Here is a 23428-nt window from a genome sequence, read left to right as displayed (position 1 = left end):
TAAGTGGAAAAGAGTGACTGCTACATTCGGTCCTACATAAACATCTGAGTGGTGGGCCTGAATTATCTAGGTGTTTGCCACTTCATATTATATTTGTGGAAATATGACTACAAAGCTAGGTCAAATACCTCAAGCTTAATAGTAAGGTACATTACATACAGTTCAAGTCAACAAATAGCTATGGAAGTTTTCTTTATTGACTACTTGATGTGTAACAATAATTGGCATCTTTTTCACACATTACAAAAAATTATACCTGGCTCAGTATGCAACCTTTTAAGCACAGCCATATTATTTAAAAGAAGAAGGGGGAAAACCTAGTCTACCCAATACAGCATTTACAAATGCACAAAACATGCCGCTTTGGCTTGTATATTGTCTAGATTAAAAAAAAAAAAATCTCTTTTTAACATAAATAAGTTAGTATAATTTTCAGTGTCTTTACAGAGTTATGTACACAGGTACACTTCAAATGGTTTTGTTTCATACATACACAGGCAATGTAAAAATACTGTTTAAAGATGTAGTATCCATTTCACCTATCCACGGGTACTTTTCTCTATACGCACTTTCCTTTAAAAAACACCACTTTCCTTTGGGCAAATTAACAAATAGAATGAGCAGCTGTAAATTAAACATTATTTCATTATTTTTTATGTCAGGTTACTTACAGATCTTTAAAAATATCCAAGGATTTAGAATTATTTTGACTGTGTCTACACACCCTGAAGTGAAAAGAAAATTAAGAAATTTTCTCAACAAATCTGATAAAAATTAAATGGTCAATTCTGAGCATTCAGAACTCCCCCCATACATGCCAGATTTTTGCCCAGAGGTACCTGGAGTGATTACCAAACAGCTAAATACTTTAACTGGTAAATTCCAATTTTAAGGGAGACTGGGGAAGCGGGGGAGCACTGAGTAGAGTTTTGTTTAAAAAAAAAAAAAAGCCATTTGCTGCTACATAACGGAATCATCAGAGCTCCTAAATGAGAAAAAACTCCATGTAAAAATAAGTATCAATTATCTGCAGCCAGTGTTCAAATTTGGATGATTTTTTTAAATGAAGTATCAATTCTCACTGAAAGGGACGTTACATCTTTAGAGAAAACAAAACCTTCCCCCAAACTGCTTCTCTTAGTGCAAGTCAAATATTTTTCTCCTTGCTCTAAATCAAAGCAAGCTCTTCATACCCCACCCCCCATGCCAATTCCTCAGCCCCCCCCCCCCCCCCGCCGCCCTCCCTTCCCCAAAGTTTATGTGCTACATAAAAGGTAAAAACTATATACACAGGTAGTACAATGAAGCAAATAAGGAAAAACCTAATTGCACAATGCTACATCCAATGCTTTTAGAGGCAGATGATTTAAGAGTGCCTAAAACTTTAGTGTTATTGGGTTGTTGCTGTTCAGTGCTTATAAGGGATGTCCACTCCGTGGAGTCAGCGATATGTATTCAAAATTTTTAATTTATATCTTCCTTGCTTCATCAAGCAGTGATGTATCCGATAAACAAGGAAACATACTCTCAATTCTGCAAAAGAAACAAGAATTAGGAGAAACACACTAGAATAACATTGTCAATATATTACGGGAATTATTTTGTTACTGTCTTTGTTGGGAAATATCTGAGCAATGGGAAAGAAAGAACGTACTAAAAGTTGGTGCTGAGAGTCATCTCCATCCAACATCTCCTTCACTGGATTTTTACTCTCCCCTGTGCTGTGGACTTTTGTCTAGAGCAGTGGTTCTCAACAGTGGGTAATTCTGCCTCCCCCTCCACCCCCGGGGGACATTTGGCAATGTTTGGAGACATTTTTGGTTGTCACACTGGGTGGGGAGGGGGTGCTACTGGCATCTGCTGGGAGAGGTCAGGGATGCTGCCAAAACATTCTACAATGCGCAGGACCGCCTCCCACGACAAAGAATTATTCGGGCCCCAAATGTCAACAGTACAGAGGTTGAGAAACCCTGGTCTGGAGAATCGGGGGTCAAAGATAGTGAGAAAGGACAGACACAGGAAAATTCAGAAACTATAACACTTAAGAGTAGCAAAATTTTCTAAGTTTGAAAAATAATTGGAAATCACACTTATGAAGACTATCCAAAGAAAATTCTATTCCCTTTTTTTTTTCTCAAAATATTTTAGTCTTAGTCATATATAGAATATACACACGAATGCTTATGAATAGGTCCTTACTACTATTTCCTGTATTCTCTGAACTGGCAATATTTACTAACAAATGCTTCTCTGTATGTCAGAATGGGGCCAGATCAAAATCCAGTAGGTCTGATTTGCTGTGGCTCTTCTGATGAGCTAGGCCACAAGTCACAAACCAACAAGAGCTGCAGGTGGTAAGGCTGCTTCAGAAAATTTTTTCAACCAATTTACTCACTTCATATACAAGCTGTGATGGAGAGGTTCAATAGCGCCGTTTTGTATAAGCTCTGAAAAATATGTATGTAATGAAATCCTATATATGACGCTGATTTAAAAATTCAACAAACTTGAACCCCACCTTCATCCCTTTTTTTAAAAATTTTTATAGATGAAGATTTTAAAAGTTAATATCAACATCTCTTAGGATCTCTTTATATGCTAGGCTATGAGGGTGTTTTGGAAAAAAAAAAAAGAGGACACGGTCGTTGTCTGTAAGAAGTTTACAAACTATTAATATATGTAGTTTGATCATTATGGAGACCAATCCACGTAAAGCTGGGGGCTGAATTATTCAAATTAGCTTTTCATGTTGATCATATTTTAGTAGATGGCAAAAATCTCCACTTCCCTTGTTTGGGGTACACCTACCCCTGCCAGCCCTGATATCTACTATCCATTTCCCCTACAAATATCCAAATTCCCCTGTTATAGCACGATTGGCATACACATGCTGACGTGTTCCTGGATTGCTTACTCTGGCAGTTACTTTAACTTTTGCTTTGCAACTTCAGTGTTATCAGAAATTCCGTCGGAACCTTAGGATTTTTGAGCCTTCCATTTTGGTTTTTTTAAATACACACGTTCCTTCTCCATCCCCCAAACTTATCAGAAGACAGGGAAAGTGAGAGTTTGTGAAAATGATAAAAACCAAAGGAAGTCACATACCTCTCTTGTCACGTTTCTAACCATTTGAACAACCAGCTATGACCCATATGTGCCTCACTTTTCCCTCAAAGTTTGAATTAAATCATTTATTTGAATTAAATCATTTTTCCATGTACGGCTCAAAATCTGAGTCAACCTGGTCTTCTGGGAGATGAATTCTCATGAAGTGGGATGGAGGCAGACCCCCGCTCTTGTTCAGATGGAAAAAGAACCTATTGTTCCCAACATGTTTTGATGGGACTCTCAGAGAACTGACCTTCCTCCCCACAGGGCCTTGGTTACAAGTACTTGCCTGGGACACTTGCTCTAATCATTTGGTACTTCAAAGGAAAATGATCTCAGGACGTAGAAACTGGGAAGAATTACAGTACCTCCACACTAATTCCCAGTCTTCCCTATTCCTACTTTTTTTGACCTCCAAAATATAAACCAAACAAACACCCACAAGCTCTAATCTGCCAGCCACCACTGAGATCGGGTTATCTTGGGGCTTGAAAGCCCACGAGTTCCTGCAGCCCAATTCGGGTGTCACTTCTTTGCTCCTAGTAATCAACCCACCGAGTACTTTACGTTTGACGCCTTCTGAGGCCGGGCTTCTTGGGCGTCTGCTCCACTGAACCCGCGTTCGGGGAACCGTCTGAAACATTTTCTTCTGTTCTGTTTGCTCTTTTGTTTTGAGGAGAGGAATCTAAGGGCAGGAGGGAATTTTAAAAAGAACACACAAACAATCTTTATTAGAAAAAACAATGGCTGACAGAAGTGGACCCAAGAATCAGAGGACGAAAAACCCACCACCTACACCCACAATCCTGGATCCGTCATTCCCAGTGGCCTTTATGGGCACAAAATGAGGTTGTTTTCACATAACAGAAAGTATATTCTACGCCCCCAAAGCTCTCTCTCCAAAGCGAAGAGGGAGGCCGTTGATAAACATCCCAACGTTGTCACATACCTACCGCTGGCGAGCGGGGAGGAGCCGCGATGCTTTCAGTTAGAAAAATTACCAGATAACACAGTCTCAGGCTTCTGACTTAAAAGTCATAAACAGACAAGCAGTCAGCTAAATAAATAGCATTTAAAACCTAAGATTAAGAAAGTGCGCTCCCCCAAAGCTAAATCAGAATGCGCTGAAAACAAAGCTGAGGTTAAAGAGCCTCAGGCAGGCAAAGCAGTGCCGCCAACACAGACACACAGAAAGACATTTCACTCATTTGAAAGGGTCATTACCGTCTGTGGCAGGTCGCTTCCTTATCCCAGTGCACTGCTCCGCTAACCCCGTCTGGCTGTCCGGTGCATCAGTCTTCTGGTCTACCAAATGCGTGTCCTCTGAGTTTGCCTGAGACCCAATTAAAGGCACCGCCTGGCGGGTCCCACTGACATCCTGGCCCTCCTGCGCCGGCACCTTGCAGGCGCCTTTGGGTGGCCGCGGGGGTCTGTAGTAGAACTCGGGCAAGTTGCCCTTTTCCACCTCTTGCCACTCGTACTTGCCCTCCAGGGGCTTGTGATTCTGAAAATCAAAATTCCACTTGCGCTGGCTGGCCTCTTCCATGTCTCTGCAGTGCTTCTCCAAGTCCCGGGTTAACTCTTCGTGATTGACCGGGCCGAAGAGGTTTCTGCAGGCCGAGGGCTTGGGGTACTCCGCCTGTCTGGCGTCCATCCGCTCCAGGCTCGGGCTCCCGTTAGACACTCGCACGTTTGACATCTTCCTCCCCGGGCTCGGCGACCGCCTCTCTTGCGCTCTCGCAAAACAAAACGAACAAAACAAAACGCCCCGACCCAGCCCGAGCCCCTCTTATAAGCCCTGCGACTGCCCTCCGAGCCAAGAGAAACAAACACGGACGAGTAAGTGCCCGAGCGTCAGGAGCGCGCGGGGCTGGGGGAGGGGGCGAGGGGCAGCCCCGGCCAGGCAGCCCCGAGTCCCCGCCGATCAAGTGGACAGGCGAGCGGGAGGCGGGGAGGGGAGAGGAGCGCAGCGGAGAGAGGAGGGGGCAGAGCCAGTCCGAGTCCGGGCAGCAGCGAGCCCGCGGGTCCCGCCGACCGAGCGGATCTCCAAACCTTGCCGGCGTCGGAGTCGCGGAGCGGCGAGAGAGTGGGGACAGGGGAGGGGGAGAAAAACACCCCGAAAAGACGAGCCCCCTTTTTTTAGTTGCCCAATATGGCGGTGGAAGGGAGGCTGACGAAGAAGAAGATGATTGACACCGCAAGTCTATTTAAACAGAGGAGGAGATCATTGGTCGCGGCGCCGGGAGCCGCCCCGCCGAGGCTGGCGAGCGCGGCCTTAAGGTGGCCCGGGCGCGGCCGCGAGGCCTCCCCGCCTCCCGAGCGCGCCGCCGCCGAGCGCGCGCCCCGGAGATGGGCTGGTCGCGTGACTGCTGGAGGCGCACGGCTGCCAGCAAACCTGCTCCGGCTGGCCTCGGAGAAATTAAAAATAAGACAAACAAGCTCGCCAAACGGCCGGGGAGCCGGGGAGGGGCCTGTGCAGCGGGGCCGGCGGGGCGGCGGGTTCTGGTCCCGGCGCTGCGCGGGCCGGCGCGCGGCTGCTCCGGAGCCCCGACCTCCCGCTCCTCGCCCGGGAAAGCTGGGGAGCTCGAAGGTTGCCGGCAGCTGGTTGTGCGCCTCGCTGGCGATCTTGTTTTCCCCGCACTCGCCCAGCGGGGGATGGGGGCGGGGGCGGGCAGCTGGGGGGAGGAGGTGGATGGTGGGAGCTCGGCCCCCAGCTGAGCTCTCCCCCGGGGCCCCAGCCGCTCGCACGGCGGGGGAGGCGGGGAGCCCCTCGGCCTGGTGCCTTACTTAGGTGGGGGTGAGCAGTGGTTAGCTCACCCTTAACCTAGAAGTCTGTGCTGTTCTAGCGGGGGCAGGGGGCTTAGGGGAGAAGCCACGGCGAACGTCTTTCTAGAAATTAGCCTGGAATAGACGCAGCACTTCTAATGTATTCTGAACCCAAGCTCTCCCTCAGTAAAAATAAGAAAGGATTTCCAGATCAAAAAGTCGACTTGTCTCTCAAGTCCCCAATAAACTTTGTAACTGTCTTAGACACATTTAGTTTCAAAACAGCGAGATTACACCCCTGGCCCAGGTTCTTGCTTCCCAGTCACAGTTAAGGCCACTGACACGGGCTGCGTGTGGGAACTCGTCTTCTCTTTGTATTTTTCAATTCTTTGCCGGGTTGTAGCAGTTTCCTCAACCTGAGTCCCGCCGCCAAATACAACAGTTCCTTCCTTCCTCCACCTTTCTCTCCCACCAGACTCACTTCTCGGAACCCACCCAGAACACCATTCAGATGCAAGTGACGTCTTTAGAGGGCTGCAGGTCGTCGAAGAGTGAAAGTAACCGGAAAGTCCGGATTGTGAAGTGATGTATAAAACCACCACCACCGTGTTCTCACGTCTGATATGATTACTTAGGCATTTCTCTGCTCCCCTTTGCAACTTGAAATTTACCTAAGCAATATGATCTTGAGCAAGGTGATGGACGTTAAAACAGGATGGACAGGGCTGTCATATCTGAAACAGAGCTCAGAGTCTTTAACTGCCTCCCCCCAACCCCCGTATATGATCTTGGTCTGGGTCAAAGTTACACACTTTACTGGAAACTAATCTCCAGTTCTAACAGTACACAACAGCAATTGTACACAACAGTCTTCTCGGGCATATATGCTACAAATGAGTTTGACTTTTAACTTGTTTTCTTAACCACGTATTATTCGTCCACTTTGTGTGCCTGCCTTGCTTCATACACTCCAGAATGTAAGAGCTGGGGGGGGGGGGTACCTTGGGAACCCTGTGGTTCAACCCTCTCTTTTTTACCACTGAGGAAATAGAGACCGAGAGGATTCCTGTCCAGGGACACATAACCAGTTGGTAGCAGACTAGAGGCAGGTCTCCTGGTTCATTTTCTGTTCCTTTCCCTCCTGATAACCCCAACTGGTTTGGGTTTTCGTCTGGATTCGCCTATGTCCCTCTCCTACAAATGATTCAAAATGGCTCCTTTTCATGACCTGGGCTGCCTGCAGATGTTTCCTTGACGCGGCCTGTGGTCCCTGATATTTTAATACAGCTGTCACTGGCCTTTGGTATGACCTTGGCACTAATTTGACTAAAATGCAGATGCCAAAAGGGCAGGGTGAGACCCAGAGAGCAGTGAGGGAGGCAGTGCCCAAAAGTTGTTTCAAGGTCGGGACTTCCTACCTGACTGACAAAAAATATTTCACCTGGGATCAAAGTAAAAGGTCTCATCTTTATTTTTTTACATTGAATGCCCCACTTAGTTTGCTGAGTTGGAGAAGAGGGGGAGAGGGACAGGAAAATTAGGGTAGGTCTCAATACCATAATTTATACCCTATTCCTGAAATTAGATCATTGTTGTTGAAATTTTTACACAATTGCTAGACTACACCGGAATTCTATATTATATATAAGCGTCAATTCAGATGCATAAATACATAAACTACCACCATATATAAATGGAGATATTCTAGAGTATTGCACCTTGCCACAGATGTTTGATTTTATTCATGGAATTAATATCTTACAGAAAAGTTAAAAATGAATACTTCTATCCCCTCCACAACCTGAATATTTCTTCAACTAATATGTAGGACCACCATTTTGTCGCTTTGTTAATCTTGAAAAGTAAACGAGTCACAGTCACGCCACCTTAAGACGTCTGGCTGCCAGCAGAAAGGCTGTGCTTACTCCGACCTTTCTATGATCTAAAGTGTTTTGTTTACAGTCAAGGCACCGGAGATCTGCACAGCAAATAATGAGAAGGCAGGCGTCTGCTGTAGTAGCGACGAAGCGTGAAAAAATACTATGGAGTCCCCGGGGGAAGAGGGAACTGGGAGCTCAGAGCGCCATCCTCCTGCGGAAAGTAGGCGGCGGCTTTAAAAGACTGAGCGGGGGAGAAGAATTTCCAATAAACAGCGTAAAGGCGGAGCCTGGGTAGAAGACAGAAAGTTCCACTGGCACTGCTCTAAAAAGGGCTCTGCTGGCCCAAGACCCAAAATCTAGTCCTGGGTGATGTTTTTCCTGTCATTTTCACTCCTGGTAGTTTTCTCCTTAGAGCTGAGAAGTGTCCCATAAGCCACCCAAGATTGCGTGTCCTTCACCAGCTGAGCGCGAGGAAGACCAAAATAACTTAAAAGAAAACACCTGTGTCCCGGCGGGGCGGCAGGGCAAGCTCGCCTCCCAGGTGTGGTCCTCGCAGGGGGGAAGTCAGGCAGCCCCAAATTTCTGCGAAGGCGCGGGTTTCCTTGCTCTGTTGCCCCTCCCACCACAAGCACACAATTTTAATCCTTCCTCCAGGATGTTTACGGTGAGGCAACGTTAACTCAATTTCACTATTCTTCTAAACCGACATATTTTTAGAGTTTGGAAATTTCACAGTCGTCTGTTTCTGACACTTTTCATTCAATTTACTAAATATTTATTGAGCATCTTCTATTAATTTGCTTATTCCTTCTTTCAACAAATATTTGTTGAGTGCCTTTGATATCCGAGGCCCTGGGGATACAGAAGTAAACAAACAGATTTAAACTAGGATGAAGTTTACACTCTAGTAGGGGGAGAGGAGACAGATGATACACAATAATACATGAGTGAAATATATACACTGTGTAAGGAGGTGATACATATTATGGAGAAACAACAAGCAGGGGAGGGAGAGAGTGTCGTGAGGTCCCAGTGGGACTAGAGTGGTTGGGGAAGGCTTCATTGAGGAAGTGGCCTTGGAGAGATGCCCCGAGGACTCAAGAGAGAGCAGCCATGCGGTATCTGGGGAGAGTGTCCCGATAAAGGGAACAGCAAACACAAAAGCTCTGAAGTGTGGTCTTGTGTGATGTGTTCAAGGAACATCAAGGAGCAAGGGGAGAGTAGCAGCTGAAACATCTGCTCATACAAGACCATGCAGGCCTCTGGAGGGTTTTTATCAATGACTGAGTGATAGGGGAAGCCACTGAAGCATTAGGAGGTTCTAAGCAGTGGAATGATGCGCTCTTACCATGTGTAAGGTGTTCCCCTAGGCGCTCTTCTCAGCAGCCTAAGGATGACGAAGTCACAGTCCCTGCCTTTAGGGAGAATACCTCCTAGATGGGGAGACCACCATGTGCACAAAAACCCCCGAGATAGAAAGCAAAACCTGGAAGAATGTGGTCCAAAGATAGAGTACAAAGGAGGGAGAAAGAGGAAGCCTTCAAGGATGTGATATGAGTCAGGTCTTGAAGAATGAGAAAAATGTCAAGAAAATTATAAAGATGTATTGGCAGGGGTGGTAATTGGCGGATGGGATCAGACAGTGGCAGGCGTATGGATGACATGCTAAAAAAAAAATGTTTTATTCAGTAAGCAATGGAGCGTTTGGTGAAAAGAATATCGTGATCACTGTCCAAACTTGTCTCTTGACCCGGAGCAAGCCTGGGCCCTGAGAGACAGTGTCTAGGGACAGAGCTAAACGAAAGCTGGGTGGACTGTCCCATTATGGTCTTAATCCAAAGGGAGCTGGTTGTTGGACAGAGTACGGGTGTGAGGCAAGAGGGTAGGAGCACGAGCCACGAGACCACAATAAGAGGGTTTGGAACAGAGAATAGGAGACTGTCTTGTGTGAGCTACTGAGCTACAAAGGCACAGCTGCAGATGCTTTGTATGTGGTGCACACAGCCTTGACGGGAAGCGGAGGCAACTGTTAAGAAGCCCACGCCATGTTGGACAATCAGATGTTTGTGTTCGGGAGTGGCATCTGACAGCAGAGTAGAGGATGGGTGTGATGAGCCTGGAGGGGCTGACACAGGGAGGTGACTTTGCGGGCTGATTGCAGTTGCTCAAGCAAGAGATACAATGGCCTTAAGCTGTACTGCAGAGGAGGGAATGGAAAACTAGGAATGAATGTGGGCTTGCTTAGGTAGTCAGAACAGATACAGGGGCTGGAGAAAGATGGAGAAATGGAGGATGGCTTTAAGGACTCACGCTTGGGTATTTGAGAGAATAATGCCATTAAGAGAAGTAACACAGAGAGGATGTCATACAGAATGCTAGTTGTCCACCAAATTCCATTCTCACCTTCCTCAGTATCAGAATTGTAACTGGGCATATATAGCTGCCCAGCTACTCTAAATTTCCCAGCCTCCTTTGCAGTTGCATGTGGCCTGGTGCTAGGTGTTTTCCAACAGAATGTAAGTAAAAGTGATATGTGTCTTTCAGGCCTAGTGCATAAAACCTATCACATGACTCCTTCCCTTCTGCTTCTCTCTTCCCCCTCCCATGGGCTGTAAGGTGAATATTACTGTAACCTTGGAAGGCACATGTTGAAGATGATAGGGCCACCATCAACCTGAGTCCCTGACCTGACCCAAGAGAAAAAATGAATTTCTATTTTGTTGAACTGTGATATTTTGGAGGTCCATTTGTTATAACATTTTAATAGTCAATCCGAACTACTACAGAGGGAAAAGTTTGGGAGATAGGGAATAAGGAAGATTAAGAATTTGATTTGATGCAGACAGTATATGCATTGAAATTAACTAGATCCCTGAGGGAAAAAAGAATAAGAGGTTATGTTCCTTAAGAGGGCAACTGAGACAATACTGGAGACATGAATCTGACACATAATGTGAAAGGATGCTATGGTGGGCGGGGCTCTCTGAGACCTGTCCATATTTACAAATGTGCCAGTAATCATATGGCCAGATCAGATCCTGAGTAGATTAAAGCTTTCAAAAGTGTGGGAATAAGGATGTGTGTGGTGTTCTCGATATTTTTCATCACACTTGAGCTGTGTAACACTTATTGTTTCTTCACTGCCCCATCCTCCCTTCTCAGAAAGTCTGCTCCCTTAGGCTCTTCTGCTGAGAGATTATATCCCATCGTTCCCATTCTCTAGATTTTTTTTTTTTTTTTTTTTGCCAAGCCACATGGCTTGCAGGATCTCAGTTCCCAGACCAGGGATTGAACCCGGGCCACGGCAGTGAAGGCCCAGAATCCTAACCACTAGGCCACCGGGGAACTCCCCCCTTTCTCTTTCTGAAGGTGACCAGAGGAGGGGAGAGGCTGTATCTATCTGACCCGAATTTGGCCAACCAAATTCTCTCTTCTGAAAATTTGAAACCAGGTCTCAGAAACTTCAATTAGTAAACCGTAAATTAGAGATTAATAAGGGAATGTAGATTTGGAATTCAAAGAGCAGTTTTAAGAAAGCTATCTTTGGCCCATGTGTGATGGAGATGCAGATTAAGATTGCCTGCAGTGTCAGAAGAAAGAAAGGGACATTCAAAGTGGGGCAGAGAAGAGAGACCACAGGTTTTAGAAAGACAGGTAACACTTAGCGCCCCCAAACTCCCCAGTTTCTGGATCCTGCCGCTCAGGAGGTCCAACTCCCTGGATTTCAGTTCTGTGGGACAGCCTGTGTTTGTAAAACAATCCCCCTCATTTTGCTCCAAGCTAGTTTGTTACTGGTTTCTATTAGAACCCAAGACATCCCTGATTAACACAATACTTTACATACTTGAAAGCAGCTTCTCTGGTGTCATCACATTTGACCCTCACAAGACCAGGGTTGCCAGACGAATGCTATTATCCTCTCTTGCAGATGAGGTCCTGAGATAGAGAAGGCTGAGTGCTCCAAAGCCACAAAAAAGAGCAGACAAGGCGCTAGGACCAGTATGCCTGCTCTTCGGAAGCTGAGTCCAGAGTCCACTGTTATGACTCTTGAAGAGGTAATGACGTGGTGGGTTTGTAAATTTCATCACTGAGGCTCATTGGCTTAAATTACCCACAGTGCACTATTCATAAAAAGAAGGTTCTGGGGAAAATGAGATTCAAATTCCTAAAAAGAAAAATAGCATCTTCGAAAGAAACTGGACTCAGAAAGGGTTTGAAACTGATCCAGTGGGGTCAGACTTTAAAGAAAAAAATGCATCAGGCAATTTTAATTAGAGAAAAATCTTCATTTTCAAGTAAAATGTAGTAAGCAAATGCAGTATTGCTGGTTTCATAAGAATGGGAAATAAATAGCAAACCCTGGATCCATGACCTTAATTTCCATGACTGAAACATAAGTGGACAACCTCTGTGGGTAGAATATGGAATTTGGAACAAAAGAACATATTCACCACCAACTCACCATTTTCAACTACATTCACTGAGAAGATACAAAGGGGAAAACCTCCCTCAATTATGATCTCAGTCTTCAATTTACGCAAACTTATACCTAAAAAAAAAACTGGGGGCTTCCCTGGTGGCGCAGTGGTTGAGAATCTGCCTGCTAATGCAGGGGACACGGGTTCGAGCCCTGGTGTGGGAAGATCCCACATGCCGCGGAGCAACTGGGCCCGTGAGCCACAACTACTGAGCCTGCGCGTCTGGAGCCTGTGCCCTGCAACGGGAGGGGCCCTGATAGTGAGAGGCCCGCGCACCGCGATGAAGAGTGGCCCCCGCACCACGATGAAGAGTGGCCCCCGCTTGCCGCAACTAGAGAAAGCCCTCGCACGAAACGAAGACCCAACACAGCTAAAAATAAATAAATAAATAAATAAATAAATAAATAAATAAATAGAGTAGCTATTAATTAAAAAAAAAAAAAAAAAAAACTGGAAAGTGCTCATTTTTTGCTCCGGACCACTCTCTGAATAACTGTTCACATGAATATTTGTTCATTCCTTCATTCACTAAATTTTTAATGAGCTCTTAGCAGATGCCAGACACTCTGGGGACACAGCAGAAAAAAAAGATAGCCAAAGTCCTGCTTTATGGAATGGAGTTTACACTCAAGTGTGGAAGGCAGACAAGACACAAATAAATAAGCATAGTATGTCATGTTGTTATAGGTGCTAAAAAAAAAAAACAACTAGTGTAGTTGAGGATGCAGAGAGTAATGAAGGCAGATGCTGTATTAACAAGGAAGGATTCTTTGATTAACTGACATTTGAATAGAGACCTGAATGAAATGAGGGCATGGACTATGTCATTTTCCGTGTTCCAGGCAGAGGAAATAGCAAATCCAAGAGCCCTGAGGAATGTGCCTGGGATGGCTAAAGAGTAGTAAGGGAACTAGTAAGCCAGACACAGTATGTAGGGGCTGGGAGGTAGGAGATGAGATCAGAGAGAAAGTAGAGGTCCGGATCATGTATATTATATAAGACATGATAAAGACGTTTGATTTTATTCCAAATGAGGTAAGCCACCTTTGAGCAAAGAGTTTTGATCAGCTAACTTTGGTCACTTTCCTGAGTGGGAAGTACTTCAAAAAAGCAAGAGAGAAGTAGGGAGACCATTTGGCAGACCATTGCAGTAATCCAAACCATACTGGTTCAGACCAGGGTGGTAGCAATGTACGTAGAAAAAGGGGTAGAGTTATTAATAGATGTGTTTTTAAAGATACAGCCAACAGGATTTGCTGAAGGATTGGAAATGGAATGTGTGTATGGGAGAGAGGAGTCCGTAATGATTCCAAGGCTTTTTCGCCTAAGCAACTGAAGAAGGTTTGGCCATTTACCGAAATGGGGTTGACTGAGGGAGGAACAAATTTTGCTTTGAATGTGTTAAGTTTGAGATATCCATGGACATCCAAGTGGAGATGCTGAGTGAGCAGTTGTATATATGAGTCTCTCTTAGGGGAGAGAGGTTTGTGCTGGAGATACAAATTTGTAAATTTTCAGCATTTAGATGACATTAAAGCCATGGGACTAGATAAGATCACAAAGGGAATGAGTTTAGACAGGGAAGAGGCCTGGCCATTACAACTTTTAGAAATCAAAAAGATGGAAAGGCTCTAGACAAAGGAGAATATAAAGGCGCCACTGATGGAGTGAAGGAGAGCCAAGGAGAGGTGACTCAGAGGCCAAGTAAAAGAAAGTATTTCAAGGACGAGAGAGAGATCAGATGGTTCAAATGCTGCTGATAAGTCAAGTAAGATGAGGACTGAAAACTGACCATTGGATTTGGCCATGAAGGTCATTGGTGATCTCGATAAGAGTAGTATTGGCCAAGTAGAGGATATGAAAGCCTGACTGGAGTGGACTAAAAGGAAAGTCACGTACATACATGCTGTAAACCCACATGAACAAAATGTGCACACATACACCTTGTCTAAGCGGAGGGTGGCTAGGTTCTAATATCAGGGAGCCAGTCTGGAAGCAGGCCTGGGGTGGGGTCTGTGCGCTGGCAGATGAGGAAGTAAGCATGTGAAGAAGGTGCCACCCATTGACTACCTTAACTTGTTTCACTGTATGCTTTCACATTCTATGGTTCCTTCAATATCTTTTCTTAACTTTCCTAAGAATTGTCATGTTGACAAATTACCTTAAACCTCTTTGAAAGGAATCCCTTTTGGAGACGATGCTAAGAGAGTTAGCACAGAATGAGCTTTGCTTGTGAGTCTCGTATTTCACCCAGCTAAGAAATAGAAAATCATCACAGAACAGCAAATTCTCTTCCCACAATAATAGACTGTCCTATTTAGCAAATTAAGAGTGTAAGGCTTGATTGTAAATTCTTAGCATAATAAAAGGACATTGAGTTGCATTTCTATTTATTCTTGACAAAAAGCCTTTCCTGACGTTGTCATAATGGTATTCTTCTCCGAACCTCAATAATCTGCTTAAGATCTTCCTGTATCAGTGGACCAATTATACAACAAGTGTCTAGTGCAATTTGAAATTTGTTGCCTTTTTCCTTAACTTGGGATTTGATTCTCTGACCTAGAATGTTTCAGAGTAGTTTTCCATTCTCTTCCTTTACCGTAGAAACAGAAACATCCAGAATAGTTAGGCCCTCTGTGGCCACATGAGGACAGAAGAGGGTAAGTAATAAGATAGAATTCCCCCGCGGAGCATTCATGAAGCAGGAATGTAATCGACCTGCTGAGCTGTTTAAACAGCAGAGGAGGGCAGCACAAGGCCAGAACTGTTGGCCCCAATCTGGCAAATATTCCAAACCACAACCATACTTATGGTCTACTTTTCTGAATGCATACACAAGAGTTTTAATCCCCACCAAATTTAACTGAACTCTAAATCTGTATAGACTCTACCTATTAAACATTTTCAGATCATTTTCATACATTATTCACATAATAATCTGAATTTAACATTTATGTATTTTACCGTAGCAGAGTGTTTTAATAATTGTCTGTGCAGTCAAGGTAAGTGTTACAATCCTTAACAAGTGAGGAAGTAGAAATAAAGATAAAAGGTGATTTGTCTATGGTCATACACAATTAGGTGCAAAGATAACAACCTAAGCCTGATCCTTTTCCACTAAACTTAGCTCTTCAGAAAGATACTCCTCCATCCCCCAAACACACACGGATACATTCCACTGCCTTCATGACATCTTCACTTTGACTTCAGATATAAATCTACAGTCTTTAACCTTTTCTGTATCCTCCAATGAGGCCAATTTCCATCCCCTAAACAAAATAAATACAAAGTAGGTAGCACCTAATAGATATTACTGGCAAATATACACAGTTGCAGTGAAGCTCAAAGAGACATCCCCTAGTGAAGTCTTTTAGGTCCTCGATATGGCAGTCATGGAACCCATCAAATCTACAGCTCCTTCCAAGAGCAAATGCCCCACCCCTAGCATGGGCCACGGCATGGGCTCCTGACCAAGAACTGTGGTTTATGATAGGGCCTGGCATGGACACCTCTGCCCAAAAGGAAGATGATTATTAGCTAATCCAATCTTAAACTCTCACTCAAGAATTAGAACTGGGAGGTATAGTAAAAACCAGAAGGTCACAGTGAAAAGAGCATAGGCTGATGCAGAGAGAAGACATGTAGGGACATAGAGTCACTATGTGCTGGACTCATAGGCCATGGACGTCTATGGCAAAGATGTCTAGCGCTCCCAACACTCCAAATGAACTTATAATTCCTGTTTACATGTGACTCTTTCAAGGCCCCATAGTTTGGGTTTCCATGTTCTAAGGACTTGGCAGTATGGCTAAGATTCCCATCACACATGTGAACACACATTCACACACTATTCAAGGGAACAAATGAGACTGTTCCTTACAACCAAAAGAACTTAGCCAACCACCACCCATAGATAACACTCCATAACCAAAATAAGCAACATTTAATCACAACGAAGCTCACATGGAACATACGATTGTTTGATCAAAGCTGTACTTCATTCACTCATTATGTATCTATTGATTACCTATGTGTCAGGCATTAGGTGGGAGCTGGAGTTATAGAGACAAATAAGCAAGAGACAAATAAGACAAGGTCTCTGTATTTGAGGGGTTCCCACCTCAGTGGGAAAGGCATCATACAAGAATGGAAACAAATTGAGAAAATTTAGGGAAACTGTATACTGATGGCGTACATGGTAGATCCTTTTTTGCTTGTAAGTCATTCTAAAAGAGCTCTTCTAGCGAAGTCCAGTTTATCAGTCAACATGAGATTTGTGTCAGCATACTGTATACCCAAGTGAAAAGATGAGAACAGAATCATATCATCATTCTTGAGTGCCCTGATGACTGGGATGTACAATGGTGTAACTAGATGGACAGGGTTAATAATTACCACATTCATCATGACCATTGCTTCCTGCTGGCTTCTCAGGACTTTAAATGTGGTTATGATGTTTTAGACTTAAAAGTTAGACATTACTTACTGATTTCTTGATTTGAGCAATTATCAAGACAGATAATTAAAGAAAACATAGGGAGTTTAAAGTAGAGGAGGAAAGGGGAAAGGCCCTGAGAAATGGGAGAAGGAGGGAGATCTAAAAAACCAATCTTTTAAAACATGTCATCAATATGTGGATCCAGATTTATCATAGGTCTATGTTAACTGTGGATTCAGTCTTAATCACTTAAAATATTAAAAAAAAAATCCACCAGTACATACTCTAATATGTTTAGTTTGATTTCTAATAGGCAGAGGGTTCTCTTGTAGTTGTTTTAAGCACTAGAGATGTAAGTCAAGACCAACTCATACTTTAAATTTTAGAAATATTCTATTAAATAGTAGATCTATTAAATAAGTCATTTTAGGATAGATACAGTACAATTAAATTCGACAAATACTTAAGTGTGTCTCATTTGTATGAACCGTAAGGCCAATCGCTAGAGAAAATTTGAAAAGTAAGATACAATTACCATCTTCCATGGCAGGAGCTTTATTCTATACATAAAAGTTAAACAAAGAGACAATAACATTAATGCATAGCCAAATATATGTGCTTTAAAAAGATGGTACAAGCAAAGTGCTATGACGTTTCTAGAGGTGAGATCAGGGAAGGCTTCAGAGGTTGCTTTTGAAAGGGTCTTGAGAATTCAATGGATTTAAGTTGGGAGAGGCAGAGAACTGCATTAATTAAATGGGAAAATTTACTAAATGTAAACTTGGTAACGAGAAGAATCATCTTATTCCCCTGTTATTGTTCACTGACACTGTCCGAGATAGCTCATAAATGTATACCACCCCTTTGAAAATATAGGATTGGAATTCTCTCTCCCTTTTGCCTACCAGCAGTCCTATCTCCCACAATACGAGCTCTGTATGCCAGATATAGTCATTTTTAGCTCATATGCAATTGATACAAGGGGAAATAATGTCAATATAATTCAGAAATCACATTGGTTCATTCATTATTTTTCCCAGCACACTTACATTTTGAAGTGATCAGGGGCAAGTCTTCTTACAATTAAATACAAAGCCTTAGCAATATAAACACTTTAAGAAAAAAAGCAGGAAATTCTTCAGGAATGCCTTCCTTTAGTACAAATAGAGGCTTGTTTGTGGCTTCAAAAACCTTTAAGATTTTTATGACATTGTTATGTGGTAAAGCTACAAAGTGTGAATGAAGGCGTGAAAGTGTTTTGTCCTGTGTGTGGGGTTGGGGGTTGAATTTTTTAAAAATTGAAGTATAGTTGATTTACAACGATGTGTTAGTTTCTGGTGTACAGCAAAGTGATTCAGTTGTAGATAGATATACATATTCTTTTCCATTATGGTTTATTACAGGATATTGAATATAGTTCCCTGTGCTATACAGTAGGACCTTGTTTATCTATTTTATATACAGTAGCTTGTATCTGCTAATCCCAAACTCCTACTTTATCCCTCCCCCACCCCCTTTCCCCTTTGGTAATCATAAGTTTATCTCCTATGTCTGTCTGTTTCTGTTTTGTAAATAAGTTAATTTTTGTCATATTTTAGGTTCCACATATAAGTGATATCATATGGTGCTTCTCTTTCTCTTTCTGATTTACTTCACTTAGTGTGATAATCTCTAGGTCCATCCATGTTGCTGAAAATGTCATTATTTCATTCTTTTTTATGGCTGAGTAATATTCCATTTTATATACATATAAATATATACATAGTTTATATATATATATATATATACACATATACATATACACACACACATACATACATACCACATCTTCTTTATCCATTCATCTGTTGATGGACATTTAGGTTATTTAGGTTGTTTCCATGTCTTGGCTATTGTGAGTAGTGCTGCTATGAACATAGGGGTGCATGTATCTTTTCGAATTATAGCTTTGTCTGGGTATATGCCCAGGAGTGGGATTGCTGGATCATATAGCAGCTCTATTTTTAGTTTTTTAAGGAACCTCCATACTGTTTTCCACAGTGGCTGCACCAATTTATATTTCCAGCAACAGTGTAAGATAGTTCCCTTTTCTCCACACCCTCTCCAACATGTGTTATCTGTAGACTTCTTAATGATGGCCATTCTGACCGCTGTGAGGTGGTACCTCATTGTAGTTTTGATTTGCATTTCTCTAATAATTAGCCATGATGAGCATCTTTTCATGTGCCTATTGGCCATCTTTATGTCTTCTTTGGTGAAATGTCTATTTAGGTCTTCTGCCCATTTCTTGATTGAGTTGTTTGGTTTTTTGTTGTTATTGAGTTGTATGAACTGTTTGTATATTTTGGAAATTAAGCCCTTGTCGGTAGCATCATTTGCAAGTATTTTCTCCCAGTCCATAGGTTGTCTTTTCATTTTGTTATGGTTTCCTTTGCTGTGCAAAAGCTTGTAAGTTTGATTAGGTTCCATTTGTTTATTTTTGCTTTTATTTCTATTGCCTTGGAAGACTGACCTAAGAAAACATTAGTATGATTTATGTCAGAGAATGTTTTGCCTATGTTGTCTTCTAGGAGTTTTATGGTATCATGTCTTATATTTAAGTCTTTAAGTCATTTTGAGTTTATTTTTGTGTATGGTGTGAGGGTGTGTTCTAACTTCACTGATTTACATGTGGCTGTCCAGCTTTCCCAGCACCACTTGCTGAAGAGACTGCCTTTTCTCCTTTGTATATTCTTGCCTCCTTGTCAAAGATTAATTGACCATAGGTGTGTGGGTTTATTTCTGGCCTCTGTATTCTGTTTCATTGATCTGTATGTCTGTTTTTGTGCCAATACTATGCTGTTTTGATTACTGTAGCTTTGTAGTAGTGCCTGAAATCTGGGAGGGTTATGCCTCAAGCTTTGTTCTTTTTCCTCAGGATTGCTTTAGCAATTCTGCATCTTTTATGGTTCCATATAAGTTTTAGGATTATTTGTTCTAGTTCTGTGAAAAATGTCATGGGTAACTTGATAGGGATCACATTAAATCTGTAGATGGCTTTAGGTAGTATGGCCATTCTAACAATATTAATTCTTCCAATCCAAGAGCATGAGATAATAGATCAGATTTTTAATTTCGACAAAACTGCTTTCAATTGGAATCAAATGCCCTCAAGGACCTATATGTCCAAGGAGAAAGCACATGTCCCAGGTTTAAAGGTTCTAAAGCAGCATCGTCTGATAGAAATACGAGAAACACATGCAATTTTAAGCTTTCTAATAGCTATATGTTTAAAAAGTAAAAAGAAACAGGTGAAATATTTCAACATATAATCAATATAAAAACTATTAATGAGATATTTACATTATTTTTTCATACTAAATCTTTGAAATCCGGTGTGTATTTTACATTTACATCACATCTCAATTTGGATTGGTACATTGAAATTCTCAAGAGCCACACTTGGCTAGTGGCTACCATATTGGACAGCATAGCTCTAAAAGATAACTGTGATGTTGAGTACAAATGCCAGTGGAGGTTTAATTGTGTTAGTATTTTTTATTAGCCTAGTAACTTTTATGGTCCTAGGGTAACAAAACTGCATAGGCTTTCAGTGGTCTGCTCCTAAGCTTGTATTTTCTATAAGTCCTATTATTTTTAGTGCACCACTTAAAAGAAAATACTTGTTTCTTCTGTATGTATTTCCTATCCTTCCTCCCAGCTAGAGGTAGTCATGCGACAAGGTTCTGAGCAATGAAATGTGAAGGGAAGTCTGTTAAATCATATGGGAAAGATTTTTCACCCTGATAAGAAGGGAGGCCACAAAGAGAAAGCATTTTTCTTTTTCTTCTCCCTCTATCCCTTCCTTTCTGTTTGAACATTTCACATGAGAACGTGATTTTTGGTGCTGTGGCAGCCATTCTGTGACTATGACAGAAGACTCTGGTACATTGAAGATGGCAGAACAGAAAGGCATCTTTCCTTACAGAGATGTAAATGCCATGAAGAAGCCTGCCAGGCAAAGACGGGGGTAGGAGGGAGGCGGGAGAGGAGTTCCCTAGCAGCAGGAAGAGTGCTTCAGCAGATATGTCCTTAATGGGCATTGCTTAATATTCACAACCAAAGTTCACCCTATCTTCTCCCATATGCCCCCATCTCCTTGCTAATGATTCCCTTCCATCTGACTGGAACATTCTTTCTTCAGGTGTGACAAGAGTGCTGGAATTACTCCCAACACTTGCAAGAGAGCAGAGCTAGAAGCAGGAGCACAGTTTTCTTGAAGTCCCTTGTTTATCATTAAGGATTCATGCATAAACACTGCAATTTGGCTATAACATGTTTAATACTTTAAAAAATGTTTAAAATTATCTATCTTGAAAAAAGTTCTATCACTCAGTTAATAAGTAAGCTTATACTGTGTTGATTCAACCAATTTTGGGTAATTGGGAATGCATATAAGATTCACTGATCAGCAATTTCTTATCTTGGGGTCACAATAATTCAAGAACCCAGGTTTACATAAATATGTGGACACAAATGGCGGCAGTTTTTTCACTGCTTTACAATGTCAGGGTAATTACAGGAGAGCATGCTCAGAATGCTGCTAAAGAAATGGTATGGATAACTTTTTTAGCTACTGATTGTGGAAATTCTGGAAGTCTATTTCCTGAGTTGTATGACAGACTGAATGGATAACCAATTCAGTAGTGAGTTTCTTTTACTCATCAAAGGATTTTTTTTTCAGTGAACAAAGACCAAGTTTTATTTGACCACTTACCAGTCTTACACTAACATTATCATCACATGTAAATGAACCAGTAGTCTCAAAGGATTCATAGTTCTATATCAACTCTTCATCCAATTCCCATTCTCTATTTCCATTAGAACCATCTCATCATGTGCAATAAAAGCATTCAGTTTCTTTTACAGTTGTTGACTGCCTTGACAAAGTAAGTAGTGTTTATGAGTCAGTCTTAATCACCTTAATAGGCGAACAAAGAATCAATTCAGCTTATCTACGTTTCTTTTCCTTCAGGAAGAAAATGTCAATTCAGTCCTGGCTTAGAAAACTGGCTATCACCTTACTTCAACCAAATGAGTGTACCTCTAGATAACGGAGCAGGATTTTAAAGTTCCTTGTGACTTTGGTACAAATTGTTGCCTTAAAGGGTAAGTATCCAAATTGCTACATTTACTAAATTTTACTATCATATCGAACATAATAAGAAAAACCCAGAGGCTGATTTTTTAAGGTGAAGGCTCTGTGAACCATGCTGGAAGTGTCCAGAGCCTTCAAAATCTGGCCCCATCTGCACACATGTCCATACTTTTCGTCTACTTAATTTCATGCTACCTAAAAATTTCACCTTCCTTTTGTAGAAAGTTTCTTCTATTACAAATTAAAGTCTTCAAATCCATCATTTAAAACCTAACAGAGTCCAACAAAATTTCCAAATTGTTAACATCTATGCTATTATCCAACTCTAAGGTAAACATCCAGGTTTAGCTGAGTCTACCAGTTACTTAAGGCTGTTTTGAGCACATTAAAACGCATCACTGGAAATTCTTCCATAAAGACAGTTTTTAAAAATCAGCTTGCCTGCTTTTTCTTTGTTTTCAAACGGATCCAGTCATATCTATAACACAAAGTTTCACCAGATCTTCTCATTTTGTAAGTATCATAGCCTTCTAAGCCATCTGAAACTGATTCTTAAGGGAACTTAAAACCATTTAAAAAAATTTGCTTGTTGGTTTGTGCTTTTTCTGGCTATTGCTTCTAGAGTCATCTCTGTTTTTAGTTTCAAAATTTGCATGGCTCCCTTTTTGACTCTGCTTCGAGAGTCTTTTTTTTTTTTTTTTTTTTCGATAGTCATTCTTAACGACGCAGGTATTGCTCGAAATTAGAGCAAGATGGGCTTAGGGTTAGGGTTATTTGCATCTTTTCCACTACAGGAGTCCATATTTTTAACAGGTACCTAAATACGACCTACGCTTTTGGGTTTAGTACTGTTGGTGCTTACCACTTCTTAGTTATGGTCAGAGTGGTGCTATCACCTTCATTACGTTGATAATGAAGCTCTTCCACGACAGATCTGAAAAGGCAACGATTTCTGAGTGATCAAGACTGGTTTTCATTACGGCTCGTATTTTCACTGGTTTCAGGTTTACACTTAACCTGTCCTGTTATTAACCTCCCACCCGTGTTCCCGGCTGAAAACGCGACTTTCATCATAAACTACACACCAAGACCTTAGATTCCGGACTCTGAAGTGGGTACCCAGCGGCCGCCCGAGGTAGTAAACAAAGCCCCGCGCAGGCGCAATAGCAGCAGAAGGGGAAAACTTGGTGTGCTGTCAGCCAATGGGATTTTTCGTACAGTGAAAAGTGGAAAAACAACAACAAAAATCCCCACACCGCATTCTAAGGTGATAAACTGGTTGGCTTTTTTCCATTTTTACATACTTCTGGCTTTTGTTTCTGAAGAACTTGTGCGGCCTTCGGGGCCTCGTAGAGAAGCCCTTCCTCGGCCCCGGAGACCTGCCGCTGGCGTGTCGCCTACTTCTAGCCTCGTTTGTTCTCGCCCCGGAGCCTTGATCTTTTTTATTTGACGACAGCATTAATCCATCGGGGCTGGAGGAGAGGGGGGGCGTAAAAAGGCCTCAAAGCACCCCAAAAACATTACTACTCCCCAGACTGGCCCAAACATCGCGAGATCTGCCTGCGCGAACTGCGGACGGCCTCCTCACCCTCCGGGCGTTTGCTCATGCGCTTGACTGATC

The 23428-nt window shown here is 42.4% G+C and overlaps 1 protein-coding gene across 1 annotated transcript; it reads right to left on the bottom strand.

The window, feature by feature from the left end:
* Nucleotides 1-1244: 1244 nt before the first annotated feature.
* Nucleotides 1245-5295, bottom strand: CDKN1B (cyclin dependent kinase inhibitor 1B). Its single transcript, XM_068561234.1, has 3 exons — nucleotides 4333-5295; nucleotides 3664-3793; nucleotides 1245-1533 (listed from the first exon to the last, which is right to left on the bottom strand). Exons 1-2 carry the CDS (start codon nucleotides 4805-4807, stop codon nucleotides 3672-3674), a joined length of 597 nt encoding a protein of 198 aa, XP_068417335.1. The 5' UTR covers nucleotides 4808-5295; the 3' UTR covers nucleotides 1245-1533; nucleotides 3664-3671.
* Nucleotides 5296-23428: the final 18133 nt, after the last annotated feature.

The sequence above is a fragment of the Eschrichtius robustus genome, chromosome 13 (assembly GCF_028021215.1).
Source record: "Eschrichtius robustus isolate mEscRob2 chromosome 13, mEscRob2.pri, whole genome shotgun sequence".
NCBI classification, from domain to species: Eukaryota; Metazoa; Chordata; class Mammalia; order Artiodactyla; family Eschrichtiidae; genus Eschrichtius; species Eschrichtius robustus.
This window is presented reverse-complemented; position numbering and strand designations above follow the sequence as displayed.

Coding starts and splice junctions, on each gene's coding strand:
- CDKN1B (XM_068561234.1), bottom strand. CDS start 4,807: ATGTCAAACGTGCGAGTGTCTAACGGGAGCCCGAGCCTGGAGCGGATG. Junction 3,794..4,332: donor GAAGCGACCTGCCACAGACG/GTAATGACCCTT, acceptor TCCTGCCCTTAG/ATTCCTCTCCTCAAAACAAA.